Source organism: Bos indicus, chromosome 7, assembly GCF_029378745.1.
Source record: "Bos indicus isolate NIAB-ARS_2022 breed Sahiwal x Tharparkar chromosome 7, NIAB-ARS_B.indTharparkar_mat_pri_1.0, whole genome shotgun sequence".
NCBI classification, from domain to species: domain Eukaryota; kingdom Metazoa; phylum Chordata; class Mammalia; order Artiodactyla; family Bovidae; genus Bos; species Bos indicus.
In genome coordinates this window covers 44,337,884-44,352,781 of record NC_091766.1, presented here as the reverse complement: position 1 = coordinate 44,352,781, position 14,898 = coordinate 44,337,884, and the positions used below count along the sequence as shown (strand labels likewise).

General features: G+C 40.0%; 1 protein-coding gene across 1 annotated transcript in view; it reads right to left on the bottom strand.

The window, feature by feature from the left end:
• Window positions 1–14,898, bottom strand: part of HSPA4 (heat shock protein family A (Hsp70) member 4) — a 53,807-nt gene that overhangs the window by 17,233 nt on the left and 21,676 nt on the right. Inside the window, exons 5-9 of the mRNA XM_019964911.2 lie at window positions 10,929–11,028; window positions 10,152–10,285; window positions 7,204–7,448; window positions 3,055–3,131; window positions 1,701–1,852 (exon numbers count right to left, since the gene is read on the bottom strand). Of these exons, the coding sequence (XP_019820470.1) occupies window positions 1,701–1,852; window positions 3,055–3,131; window positions 7,204–7,448; window positions 10,152–10,285; window positions 10,929–11,028 (708 nt within the window). The remainder of the gene's footprint in view (window positions 1–1,700; window positions 1,853–3,054; window positions 3,132–7,203; window positions 7,449–10,151; window positions 10,286–10,928; window positions 11,029–14,898) is intronic.

Genomic DNA, 14,898 nt, shown 5'->3' with positions numbered 1-14,898 from the left:
TCCAATCCCAAAGAAAGGCAATGCCAAAGAATGCTCAAACTACTGCACAATTGCACTCATCTCACAGGCTACTAAAGTAATGCTCAAAATTCTCCAAGCCAGGCTTCAGCAATATGTGAACCATGAACTTCCAGATGTTCAAACTGGTTTTAGAAAAGGCAGAGGAACCAGAGATCAAATTGACAACATCAGCTGGATTATGGAAAAAGGAAGAGAGTTCCAGAAAAGCATCTATTTCTGCTTTATTGACTATGCCAAAGCCTTTGACTGTGTGGATCACAATAAACTGTGGAAAATTCTGAAAGAGATGGGAATACCAGACCACCTGACCTGCCTCTTGAGAAATTTGTATGCAGGTTAGGAAGCAACAGTTAGAACTAGACATGGAACAACAGACTGGTTCCAAATAGGAAAAGGAGTACGTCAAGGCTGTATATTGTCACCCTGCTTATTTACCTTATATGCAGAGTACATCATGAGGAACGCTGGGCTGGAAGAAGCACAAGCTGGAATCAAGATTGCCGGGAGAAATATCAATAACCTCAGATATGCAGATGACACCACCCTTATGGCAGAAAGTGAAGAGGAACTCAAAAGCCTCTTGATGAAGGTGAAAGAGGAGAGTGAAAACGTTGGCTTAAAACTAAACATTCAAAAACGAAAATCATGGCATCTGGTCCCATCACTTCATGGGAAATAGATGGGGAAACAGGGGAAACAGTGTCAGACTTTATTTTGGGGGGCTCCAAAATCACTGCAGATGGTGACTGCAGCCATGAAATTAAAAGACGCTTACTCCTTGGAAGGAAAGTTATGACCAACCTAGATAGCATATTAAAAAGCAGAGACATTACTTTGCCAATAAAGGTCCGTCTAGTCAAGGCTATGGTTTTTCCTGTGGTCATGTATGGATGTGAGAGTTGGACTGTGAAGAAGGCTGAGCGCCAAAGAATTGATGCTTTTGAACTGTGGTGTTGGAGAAGACTCTTGAGAGTCCCTTGGACTGCAAGGAGATCCAACCAGTCCATTCTGAAGGACATCAGCCCTGGGATTTCTTTGGAAGGAATTATACTAAAGCTGAAACTCCAGTACTTTGGCCACCTCATAAGAGATGACTCACTGGAAAAGACTCTGATGCTGGGAGGGATTGGGGGCAAGAGGAGGAGGGGACGACAGAGGATGAGATGGCTGGATGGCATCACCGACTTGATGGACTTGAGTCTCAGTGAACTCCGGGAGTTGGTGATGGACAGGGAGGCCTGGCGTGCTGCGATTCATGGGGTCACAAAGAGTCGGACACGACTGAGCGACTGAACTGAACTGAACTGAAATAAGTGGTTTTATAAGTGTCTATCATTTGTCAAATCACCCATTAATCTAGCTATTCCTTATTATTTTTCCATTAATCTCAACCTTTATTTAACTGATGTATAACACTACTTCATGTAACAAATATACCAAATTCTAGTAGTATTTCAGGCCTACTTATGTTTCTAGTAAATTCTTTCATCTTATTACATGTTATATAGTACTAATAATTCCATTTATGAAGGCCACCTCTAGTATCAATTTTAAAACAAATGTTTCAGAATCTTAGACCTAAAATCAGGAGCTAGTCTCAGACTAGCTGGATACATTAGCCACTGCTGGACTGCTCCAACGACCTGTCAGTGGCTGCCTGTGAAAGAAAGCAAGCTCACCTGCAATGCACAGCCTCGAGTGACAGCTTCATCGGCATTTAGTGTTGTACTGATTTCTTTACCAAAAAATTTGCTGATCTTCTCTTTCACTGCAGGGATTCGTGTTGCACCACCAACTATCTCCACTGCATAAATATCTTCTTTCTTTAACTCTATTTAAAAACAATTAGAATAGACACTTAGATTAAAAGAATCTTTCAATTCATGTTTTACAATGAAACAAGAGAGCAATATCACATCTTATCACAACAAAATAATTCAAAAATATGTAAGAAAACCCACCACCACTCTTCATCCCCTCCACAGTAACACACACACACACATAAGTTTGTGCCATTTGGAAGCAGGTAGTTGTATTTTAATGCTCAAAACAATGAGGGCAGGGTGGCACAGCAGTCCTGAGATTTAAGAGATGAGGGTGAGGAATAACTAAAGTCCTATAGTGCAGAAGTCCTGCAATCTCAGAAAGACTCACACAAATAAGTGTTAAAACACCAAAAGTTAAGCTAGCCATAAAGAAAATAAAAGGCGGACACCAAGTGGTAAGGAAGGTCTGTCTGACCCAGCCTGACAGGCCTGTGTGGACTAAGACTAAGTAGACTTCAGGATACAGTCTGAGAGTATCAGTCGAGGGACCTCAGGGCTCTGCTGGCTCAGATTACGACACAGGTTCAGTCTCCTCATAACAGAAGGAAAGAGGGTACCACCCAAGGCTCTGCCGTCATTCATAAAATACCTCTTAATACCACCTGGCTTCCTGCTCACATTTTATGCAATAATCTCTTGAGTGACAATCTGTTGAGAAGGGCTATTTAAAGAAACGGGCTGTACCAGTATGAAAAGAACATACATTTGTCAAAATCCCTCCGTTTTCATATCTGAGCCTGTGTCAAGATCAGAGTACAAGAGTGGACTCTAGGAAAAGGTCTGTCAAAGATTTGGGAAACAACAGTAATATATTCTTAAATCAAACTTCTACCTTTTACCCTGAGATTAAATTAAGTATATGGTTATCATATCCTCCCCCTTCTTAGTCAACAAGATTCACTGACAGAAAATCCCACAAAACTACCACAGCAACATTGCTAAAGATTAATTTTTACCACCATGAAATACCTAAGACATTAAACCCATCTTTGAATCTGTCTGAATTATGTTTCTGGGGAAAACTATTAAGACTTTCCCAGATACTACTGGAGGTACTGCAGGGGGAAGATATTGGTAAAAAGAAGTTTAATATAGCATTGAAGTAGTTCATACAGTGCAAACTGGTACAACTGGGGATGGAGGGGTGGGGAGAGTTAACATTCTCCGGACAGCCCAAGATGAACAATTTAATCACAAAAATACTTACTGGCCTGTTCCAAAACACTACGAAGCGGTGGCTCTACTCTAGCTAAGAGATCATCACACATCTCCAGAAATTTGCCTCTATGAAAAAAAAAACAACAGGTCAAGTCACAGTCCACTTTTATGTAGAATAAATAACTATAATCAAACAGACATAACAAGCACTGGCAAAGATGCAGAGAAACTGGACCTCGTAGACATTCTTGGCAGGAACATAAAATGTTACAGCCACTTTGGAAGAGTTTAGCAATTTCTCAACATATTAGTGGAGAAGGAAATGGCAACCCATTCTTGCCTGGAGAATCCCAGGGTCGGGGGAGCCTCGTGGGCTGCTGTCTATGGGGTCACACAGAGTCGGACACGACTGAAGTGACTTAGCAGCAGCAGCAGCAGGTTTACAGAGAAATAAACAGAAAGTACAGAGAATTCCCATACACCTCTTACTCCCAACTCAGTTTCCCTATTAGCATCTTGCATTAGTAAGATACATTTCTAACAACTGATGAGCCAATACTGATACATGGTAGTATAAATTAAGGTTCTACATAATTTGACAAATGGTAGTATTCACCATTACCGTACCGTACTGAATAGTCTCACTACTCTAAAGATCTTCCATACTCTATTCATCCTTCCCTTCCACTGAACCTCCACTGAATCTTTTTATTGTCTCCACAGTTTTCTCTCTTCTAGAATGTCATATCATTATCACATAGAATGCCATATACAATGTCAAATATTTCTAGAATGTCATATAGTTGGAATCATACAGCTTTTTTAGACTGACTACTATTGCTTAGAAATATACAGTTAAGATTTTCCCATGTCTTTTCACAGAACGATAGCTCATCTAGAGTTTCTTTATGAGGTAATGAAAATATTCTAAAAACTGGGTTGTGGTAATGGTTGCACAATTCTATGAATATATTAAAACCCACTGAATTATAAATGTGTTAACTTTTACGAATTACATCTCAAAAAAAGAAAAACAGTAGAGGTATAGAATGCACCCACCAGAATGGCAAAAATTCACTAATACCAATATTGATGAGGATGTATAGCAACCAAAATCAAGTTTAAAATGACAGTTTTATTCCTAATATCAAAAAAGTGGAAAGAGTTGAGTCCAGCAGTAGGAGAAAATCTAAGTCTACAGCGTCACACTAGGCAGCAATACACAAGAACAGATGATACATGCAGCAACTAAGTCAGGGGTCCAAACCCGGGCCACAGACCAGCTCTGGTCCTCGGCCTGTTAGGAACCCAGCCACGCAGCAGGAAGTGACTGGAGGGCAAGCTTTATCTGTATTTACAGTCATTCCCCATCACTACCTGAGCTCCACCTCCCATCAGATCAGCAGCAGCGTAATAAATGTAATGCTCTTGCATCATCCAGGAATCATTCCCATCTTCCCTACCCCCAACATCTGTGGAAAAACTGTCTTCCACGAAACCAGGTCCAGTTGCCAAAACAGTTGGGGACTGCTGAGCTAAATGAGTATCAGTTTCATGCTGACCAAAGAAGTCTTACACAAAAGACGAAATACTGTATGATTTCATTTACACTTCTAGAAAAGGTAAACGTAATCTATGTCCCTCAAAATAAAAGACCTTATCAATGGCTGCCCTTGAGGATGGAGCACTGAGAAAACTTCTAAAAGGATGGAGAGTAGTGGTTTGTAGGATGCATGCAACTGTCAAAACTTAGCAAATGACACTTAAAAGTTGAGCATGTCTTTATGTAAAGTATACCAAAAACTACAAACGTTAAACTCTGGTTAATACGCATACTTAAAAGTGTCTAGATAGATGGCTTTGAGATGCATCAAAAGATAAAACTGATGGGTAGACAGAAGGACGGATAGATCAATGGGTAGGTGAAAAAACAAGTAGTTAATATTATCGGTAGAGCCTAAGTGGCAGGATAAGAATGTTCACTGTAAAATTCTTCCACTTTTGCTGCATATTTGAAAATGTCCATAATAAAAACATGAAAAACAAAGTACACAGAGCATTCTAGAAAGACAGCAGTGGCAGAGGTCGTTCCTTTTTATAAAGTTTTACTGAAATTTAAATTCACATACAATAGAAATGACACAAAAAGTGTCATATTTAAAGTGCACAATTCAATGGCTTTTAGTATATTCAGAATTGTGCAAGCATCACCACTATCAATTTTAAAACATTTTCATCACCCTAAAAGAGTATTTTTACCGCCATTAACATTATTCTTCCAACTCCACCAAAACCCTAGCCCTAGGCAACCACTCATTTTGGACATTTCATATAAACAGAATTAGACAAAATGTAGTAATTTTAACATTTCCTTCCTCTAGCATAAATTTTTCAAGGTTCATTCATGCTATACTATGCATCTATTCGACAGTTTTTAAATTGCCAAATAATATTCTATTATATGGACATATCATATTTTGTTTATCAGTTGAGTTTTGTTTATCTAGTTTATCAGTTGATGGGAATCTGGGTTGTTTCCATTTTGGGGGTATCATAAAGAGTGCTATGACTGGAGAAGGCAATGGCACTCCACTCCAGTACTCTTGCCTGGAAAATCCCATGGATGGAGGGGCCTGGTGGGCTACAGTCCATGGGGTCGCTAAGAGTCAGACACGACTGAGCGACTTCACTTTCACTTTTCCCTTTCATGCATTGGAGAAGGAAATGGCAACCCACTCCAGTGTTCTTGCCTGGAGAATCCCAGGGATGGGGGAGCCTGGTGGGCTGCCATCTATGGGGCCGCACAGAGTCGGACACGACTGAAGCGACTTAGCAGCAGCAGCAGCACGATGGCTAGATTAAATACAGGTTCACCAGTGTAATTTAAATTTCAAATAAACAAACACATTTCTATCAAAAAAAAAAAAAAGAGTGCTATGAACATTTGTCTATAAATTTTTGTGTAAATGTGTTTTCAGTTCTCTTGGATATATACCTAAGAGCAGAAATGCTGAATCATATGGTAACTCAGCATTTTACTCATTTTTATGTGAAATAAGTATTTCTGAGCTTTTAGGAGGGAAGTGAGCACTTCCACTAGAGATGGACTGGACACACTGAAAATAGTTTGGTGATTCCACAAAAACCTAAGTATATAATTACCACATGACCAAGCAATTCCACTCCTGGCTACATACCCAAAAGAACTGAAAACAAGCTACTCACACAACTTGTGGTGAATGTTTATAAAGCACTCATCACAAAAGCTCAAAGGTGGAAACACAGATGTCCAGTAACTGATGAATGGATGAATTAAATGTGATATGCCCACACAAATGGAATATTACTTGCCATAAAAAGCAATGAGGTACGAACACATACAACGTGGATGAACTTAGAAACATTAAGTTAAAGAAGCCAGACACAAAAGAAGCCAAACATATAGTGTAGGATTCCACCTAATACATTATACAAACACAAGAAAGCTACAGTTTAATGAAAAAAAATTAAAATGAAAACCATCACTTCAAGTAGACGAGAAAGGTGACTACAATCTGGTTACTAGGCACAGTAATCTAATTCTGGCAGACTAGAAGCAATTCTGATGCCCATCTCAACATTCTGAGCATGGCTCAGGCCACACTTTCCCAAACAATCCATAGTCTTCTTTAAATTCTACCAGTAAGTAGAGTTCACATCCTGAAGAACATCCATGCAACCTGACCTGGTAACAGACACATTCTGGGTGTTTCTGAGGATAACCCTGAAACATCAAATTACCCAGAATTCTTATCATGTCATACAAAAAGACCTGTTGTCTCAAGTGATACTGAATTACTCAAAAACACAATTTCTGAGTCAATGACTAAAGCAAATTCCATATAATTCTGCATTAAAGCACTCTGCCCTGAATTTATGAAAACTAGTGACTCACGTTTAACACAGGCACATGTTGAAGAACTGCCAATTTCTTGGAACATTCAATTAACCAATTAACCAGAACAAATCAATTAGTTGAAATTATTTGAATAATCAAACCCAACCTTCACATTAAAGGCAAGATCCTGAATGGCCTCCAGATTTTTACCTACAAAATCTGAAGTTGTAACAATCACGATAACTTCAACAATTAGATAATTAAGGCTAATATAGAGAAACGCCACAGTTCAGTTTACCATCAAAATATTAATATGGTTACCTATTCATAGTTCCAGAAACATCAACATCATTCATAAAACATTCAATGCTCAAAGGAAGGTCTGAAGCATTTGCACTCATCAATTTCTTGAGTTTCTCACACTCCTGAGACAGTCGTAATAATGCACGGATTTTGGACTTTATGTCTAGCTTGTATTTCTTTCCAAATTCTTCACAGAAGTGATTTACTAGCACCTCATCAAATTTTCTGCCTCCCAGTGTTGTGTCAAATGCAGTGGCCAGAACCTTTGGGAAAAGATGATAATTAGTTAAAAAACTAACCAATTTAAAATTTTATCATGACATATATGTAACTGGTAAACTGTAATAAAAAGGTGGTAAGGGACATTAAGGTCGAAACAAGGCAATGTGCATATGTCATTTAAACAAGGTTACAACCACTATGAAATGAGACATCATAACCCTCAATTTACAGATCTAGACAGATCTGACAATCTATAGGTCACAAAGATATTAAGTGGTAGAAGTAGAATTCAAAACCCAATCTCAATTTTAAAACCTATGCCTTCCCCACTACACCAATCTGACTCCAAACAATAATTATAATTCAAGAGCCAATACACTAACATGTCATATACAGCTCTAGTCTTATCTCTACCACAAAACTGCAAATAATACCAAAGGCTTATTTAGCTTCATGCAATTTACCACCAGAAAATATGCTAAAGCCTTAACTCACAGTAATCTGTTTCTATTCAACATAGAGAACTATAATTAGGTTGGGTTATCCTTTTCTAAATCTCTAAAGGAAATCAGAAGATCTAATCAGATTCAATAATAGAAAACTGGCTAAGTAAGTGATGACCAACACCCTCAAAACCATCTCTTCAAAGAATGTTAAATGTCCTCAGGAAGTTTTTCTTAATGCGTGATCTCATGAAAGAAAGAAAAAAAAAAACAGACAATACAGAACTGAGTACAGTTCTGTGTAATTCCAATTTTGTTTTCATAAATGACTAGAATGAAATATATCAAACTGTAGTAAGATCATAAATGTCTTTCCTTCATACATATATGTTTCCAAATTTGGTATGATTCTACAGTAAGTATTTTGATAGTTAAATTTAAACTGTAATTGGAAAACTGACAAGTGACAGCTGATAGTGAAGCAAATACTAATACTCATCACTCTGACTCAAAGACAAGGCTAAATTATAGCCAATACCTGCTGTCTAAAAAGTGAGAGTATAAACTGGAATTTAGAAATAATCCTATTATGGATAAAAGTAAAGCTTAAACACTTGAGAATAACACTTGGTCCATCATTTGTATCTGTAAAAATTATGATCCTCTTATTTCCCAACCATCCCCAAGATCTGCTTTATATTAAAAAAAAGGGGGGGGGGTGGGGACAAATCAGAATATAAAGAAACAAGGGACTGTAAAAAAGAGAAACTCAAAATACCCTTCAAATCTAAAAAATACTTATTCTGGGATAGGTAGTTCCATTGGACCAACCCCCAAGTTGGGGGAGCAGAAAGCCAATTTAGAGCTGGCAGCAAAAACCCTGATACAGAACCCAAGTAATTAAAGCAAATATGCAGATTATCCTTGGTTTTTAAGTACATTCTAGATAAAATCACCAAGCTAGAAAACTGATTTTATGTACCACTGAGGAACTAGCAAACACTATCAAATCTGACTGTGACCCACAGACAAAGGAAAAAAACTTATGGTTACCAAAGTTAACCACAGGAAGCTGAGGGGGAGGGATAAATTAGAAGATGGGATTAACACTACTATAAATAAACTAGAGAACCAATAAGGACCTACTGTATAGCACAGGGAACTACTCTCAGTATTTTGCAATTTTATAATTGTCCCTATAAGGAAAAAAGAATCTGAAAAAGAATTTACCAATATATGTATAACTGAATCACTATGCTGTAACACCTAGAACTAACACAACACTGAAGTGTAGTTTTCTTCAACTAAAAAAAATTTTTTTAACTCACTGAACACCTAAAATCTATACCTTTCACTCTACATAAATTTTCCTTTAATTAAGAGACTAATATAGGAAGTGTATATACATCCTACAAAAGCTTTTTTCAACTGTGACCAGCATCACCCTCCGGTCCCTCCTTGTCATTAACATTACTAGACTTCTCTGTGTACAAGACTGCTTTCTCCAGAGCTCTATCATCTCTAGACATCTAGACTAGAACTCCTAGGCTGGTTTCTTTTGGCCAGCCAAGTTCTAGTCACTCCACCCTGTTCCCAGAACATTCAAAACCTTAAGAGAATACCCTTATCATCCCTTAATCCTCAGTGTTAAGACCTCTGAAGGGACTATACGTTAAAGACTCCCCCTAGTAAACCTGCAAGGCAAGCATTATTTTCCCCACATTACAGACAAAAAAAACAGGCTCAGGAATCTAAGGACTTTTTCCTCAAGTTCTATGCTCTTTGCTTCATTATCTTGTCAACACCTCAAAAATTACTTTGGGCCTTCAACTTCCACCCCACCCCTACACAACTAACTTCTAGTTCAGATGGCTCATACCAAGTTTCCACTAGTGAAACAAAATTCTTTGAGATATATTTATTTATGGCTGAGGTGGGCGCTCACTGCTTTCTCTAGCAGGCTTCCTCTAGTTGCAGTGGCTTCTCATGCTGCAGAGCACAGGCTCTAGGCGTACAAGCTTCAGTCCTTGTGGCATGCAGGCTCAACAGTGGCAGCCCAAGGGCTCTAGAGCACAGGGCCAGTAGTCACGGCACACAGGCTTCACTGCTGAGCAGCACGTGGCGTCTTCCTGGACCAGAGAACAAACCCATATCCCCTGCATTGGCAGGACGATTCTTAACCACTGGACCACCAAGGAAGCCCTGAAACACAACTCCATAACCAACTACTTTAAGTTGCCTCTCATGAATTCCTAATTATCATACATCTGTAATACAGTCTCCTGGGAAAAATATACTTACTTTAAGTTTTCCTCTATTAAATGCACATACAGAAACTTGATAAGAAGAATGCCCCATGTCTACAAAAACTACATTTCTTGGTTTCTCTTCTAAGGCAGGAAGATCTTGTTTATAGATTCCATATGCAAGAGCAACTACACAATAATACAAAAATAAACATAATGTTAGCATTTTAGTAGTAAACTTAAAATTCATTTACATAGGAAAAAACAGATTTACAGCTGCAAAAAAAGATTCAAAATCCTTATAAGCTCTGCATGGTTTATTCACGAATAACACTGACTTCAAAGAGATATACGCTGACATTCATTTCACTTTGGCTTCCTTCATGTTTCCAATTTCCAGTTCCAGCAACTGTGGCAGTTTTTTCCAAAACAACTTTCTCCCACTTTTCCAAACATTTTCCCCCATATTCCCTTGCGCCGTCTCTCAACATTCCCATATATTCTGCCTCCTGAGATCTTGCTTTATAAACCCCACCCCTCTGACTCTACTGGCCCACAAGTTGGGAGAAAAACCCAATATGTAAACCAAAGCAATGCTCCAAACACATAATAAATGCACTTCCTTTCCAAAAAAGCATGCAATTAAATATCAAAGTGCTATGAAGATACCGAAAAAGTACTTGTCAAGTAAACTCTTCATATGTGACAGAGTACCCAAAAATACTGGTAAGTGCTCCAAGTAAAATATGGAATAAGAAACCCTAGGGTTTTAAGATTTCACAACCTTTGAGATTGAGCAAGTAAAAAAAAAATTCAGTTAATAGTCACTTACCTGCAGTAGTTTCATTCATTAATCGCAGACAATTGAGACCAGCAATCTGTGTTGCATCCATCACTGATCGTCTTTCTGCATCAGTATAGAAACAAGGAACCTATAAAAAGAATTTTTTAATTTACCATTATTATGGAAATTCCTGATTTAAAATATACCTGTCAAAAAAACAGTAAAAGCCAGAAATGCCCTCAAATAGCTACAGCTATTTACTCTGTATATGATCAAGGAAATCTTTCAAACCAGTACAGCGTTATCTGGGCTACTCTACAGTCTTGGGACAAATGGACAGCCATATAGAAAATGAAGCTGCATCCCTACTAAACACCAAATACCAACATATATTTCAAACCAAAGATGTAAATGTTTTTTAAAAATCATGAGTATCAGAATAAAAGGCAATCTTTACTGTCAAAGAAAGAAGGGGAAAAAAAAGAAGGGATTTTCTAAATATAACATAAAACCCAAAAGAACCAGCAGGTCAAGATGAGTACCCTCTGGTGGCCAGTGCTGGGTCCCAAGATGTGGCCGGGAAATCAGTGGCACTGGGGCCAAGGGCCACAGCAAGCAGGACTGCTCGCTACCTCTCACTCGCCTGGCAGCAACAACAGCAGGCATCAGAGAGGCCCATGGGAGTGGGGGCACAGCCCAGTGTGTGGGACACTCAGCTGGGCCCTGCTTCACTCAACCTGCATGATGCTTTTCTTGTTCTGGAAGCTGATGCAGTGGCTAGGATTCACTGCCTCTGAGATCTTTGTGCACTCGCTGGGTGTTTTTTGTACTACTGACCCTGTGTGATTACAGCCTGGCTCCAAGCTTCTCCTGGCTAAACATGTTTGTGCCCTTCTTCGCTGCTCACAAGCTTGGCACTACTTCCCCACTATCATTCTCCATGCACCTCTCCCAGGACAGAGAGAAGCAGTTGGCTGTGCTCAGCCTTTTCTGCTGCTGCTGCTAAGTTGCTTCGGTCGTGTCCAACTCTGTGCGACCCCACAGATAGCAGCCCAACAGGCTCCCCCGTCCCTGGGATTCTCCAGGCAAGAACACTGGAGTGGGTTGCCATTTCCTTCTCCAAAGCATGAAAGTGAAAAATGAAAGTGAAGTCGCTCAGTTGTGTCCGACTCTTCGAGACCCCATGGACTGCAGCCTACCAGGCTCCTCCGTCCATGGGATTTTCTAGGCAAGAGTACTGGAGTGGCTTGCCATTGCCTTCTCCTCAGCCTTTTCTGGGTATACACAATTCAAGTTCAAGATGATGTTGTGCCAGAAGCTGGTAGAGCAGACTGAGGAGCTCTGATTTGGCCTGATCATGTCTCACGTCTTCATTCTCCTGAAGTTGCTCATGAGCTGCACCGGCTGAGGCAACTAGCCTTGCAGAGGATAAGCTGGACCCCAGGCTGAGGTCCCACTTCTACCATACCAATGAAGAAGCCTGGACCTGAAAGTCGGCCTGTGCCCTGCCCAGTGCCCACTTTTCTCTATACCAATCATGTCTAAAATTATTCCCTCAGCAGGGATACAAAGAGCAGTCTTGATCCTTAAAATGTATTCCCTCTTATTTCACGCTTTGAATAGCTAATCCTGAATTAAGATCCTAGTAAAAGCCCCAGGCCAGACAGTCCTGACCTCCTCTGACAGTTGAAAACTGCATGTAAGTAAAATGGTCTGACGAGCTCTGAGTATTTTCATGGATTTGGGAAAGGACTCATCATACAAAGGTTGCTAAGCTGGAATCAGTGTTTCCCCTGGCCAGCAGAGCCAACCTGTGAGTTCTCTGTCCCATCCCGAGACGAGACTTCCTTGACACTCGATCTCTTTTTAAAAAAGTGTAAACCAGCTTGTGAATCCTCCCCTGTGCTACTGGGGAGGATGGTCCTTATCGTCATTCCAACCCAGGCAGAGTATGTTGAGTAAGCACGATTGGGACCCTATATGGAGTCCTGTCGCCTGAGAAAAAACTTTTCACTTGCTTTCAAGGTGCTACTTGGCTTCCAATCCCAGCAGAATGCAGTGCCATGACTCTTCCACCACCTTGTGGCCAGCACTGTTAGCACACCTAAGACAGATTTAGGACCAGACAGATCTTTTCAAGAAAACTGGAGACACCAAGAAAACATTTGATGCAAAGATGGGCACAATAAAGGACAGAAACAGCAAGGACCTAACAAAAGTAGAAGAGATTAAGAAGAGGTGGCAAGAATACACAGAAATGTACAGAAAAGGTTTTAATGACCTAGATAACCACGATGGCACGATCACTCACCTAGATCCAGACAGCCTGAAGTATGAAGTTAAGTGAACCTTAGGAAGCATTATGATGAACAACGCTAGTGGAGTGATGGAATTCCAGTTAAACTATTTCTAATTCCACAACATGATGCTGTTAAAGTGCTGCACTCAATACACCAGCAAATTTGGAAAACTCAGCAGTGGCCACAGGACTGAAAAAGGTCAGTTTTCATTCCAATCCCAAAGAAGGGCAATGCCAAAGAATCTTCAAACTACCATACAATTGTCCTCATTTCATATGCTAGCAATGTCATGCTCAAAATCCTTCAAGCTAGGTTTCAATAATACGTGAACCAAGAACTTCAGAGGTACAAGCAGGATTTAGAAAAGACAGAGGAACTAGAGATCAAATTGCCAGTATCCGCTGGATCACAGATAAAGCTATGGAATTTCAGAAAAACATCTACTACTGCTTCATTGATTACGCTAAAGCCTTGGACTGTGTGGATCACAACAAATTGTCAAAAAAAAAAGAGATGGAAATACTAGACCACCTTACCTGTCTCCTGAGAAATCTGAATGCAAGTCAAGAAGCAATAGTTAGAACCGGACATGGAACAACAGACTGGTTCAAAATTGAGAAAGAAGTACATCAAGGCTGTATATTGTCTCCCTGCTTATTTAACTTACATGTGGAGTACATTATGTGACATGTCAGGCTGGATGAATCACAACCTGGAATCAAGATTCCCAGGAGAAATATAAACAACCTCAGTTATGCAGATGATACCACTTTAACGACAAAAAGCGAAGAGGAACTAAACAGCTTCTTGACGAGTGGTAAAAGAAGAGAATGAAAAAGCTGGCTTAAAAATTCAACATTCAAAAAACTAAGATCATGGCATCTAGTCCTATCACTTCATGGCAAACAGATGGGGAAAAAGTGGAAATAGTGGCAGATTTTATTTTCTTTGCCTCCAAAATCACTACAGATGGTGACTGCAATCATGAAATTAAAAGACACTTGCTCCTTGGGAAGAAAAGCTTCTGACAAACTTAGCGTATTAAGAAGCAGGGACATAACTCTGCCAACAAAGGTCCATACAGTCAAAGCTATGGTTTTTCCAGTAGTCATGTACGGGTGTGAGAGCTGAACTATAAAGAAGGCTGAGTGCTGAAGAATTGATGCTTTCCAACTGTGGTACTGGAGAAGACTCTTGAGAGTCCCTTGGACTGCAAGGAGATCAAACCAGTCAATCTTAAAGGAAGTCAACCCTGAATAGTCACTGGAAGGACTGATGCTGAAACTCCAATACTTTGGCCACCTAGTGGGAAGAGCCAACCCACTGGAAAAGACCCTGATGCTCAGAAAGATTGAGGGCAGGAGCAGAAGGCAGTGATGGAGGATGAGACGGCTGGATGGTGTCACTGACTCAATGTACATGAGTTTGAGCAAGCTCCGGGAGATGGTGAAGGACAGGGAAGCCTTGCGTGCTGCAGTCCATGGGCTTGCAGAGACAGACACAACTCAGTGACTGAACAACAAAGGGATAAGAAGAGGGGTTTTCCAAGTGGCATAGTGGTAAAGTATCCGCCTGCCAACACAGGAGATGCAGGTTTGATCCCTGGGTCAGGAAGGTCGCCTGAAGGAGGAAAACTGCAACCCACTCCAGTATTCGTGCCTGGAGAATTCCACGGACAAAGAAGCCTGGCAGGCTAGAGTCGGGCATGACTGAGCTCG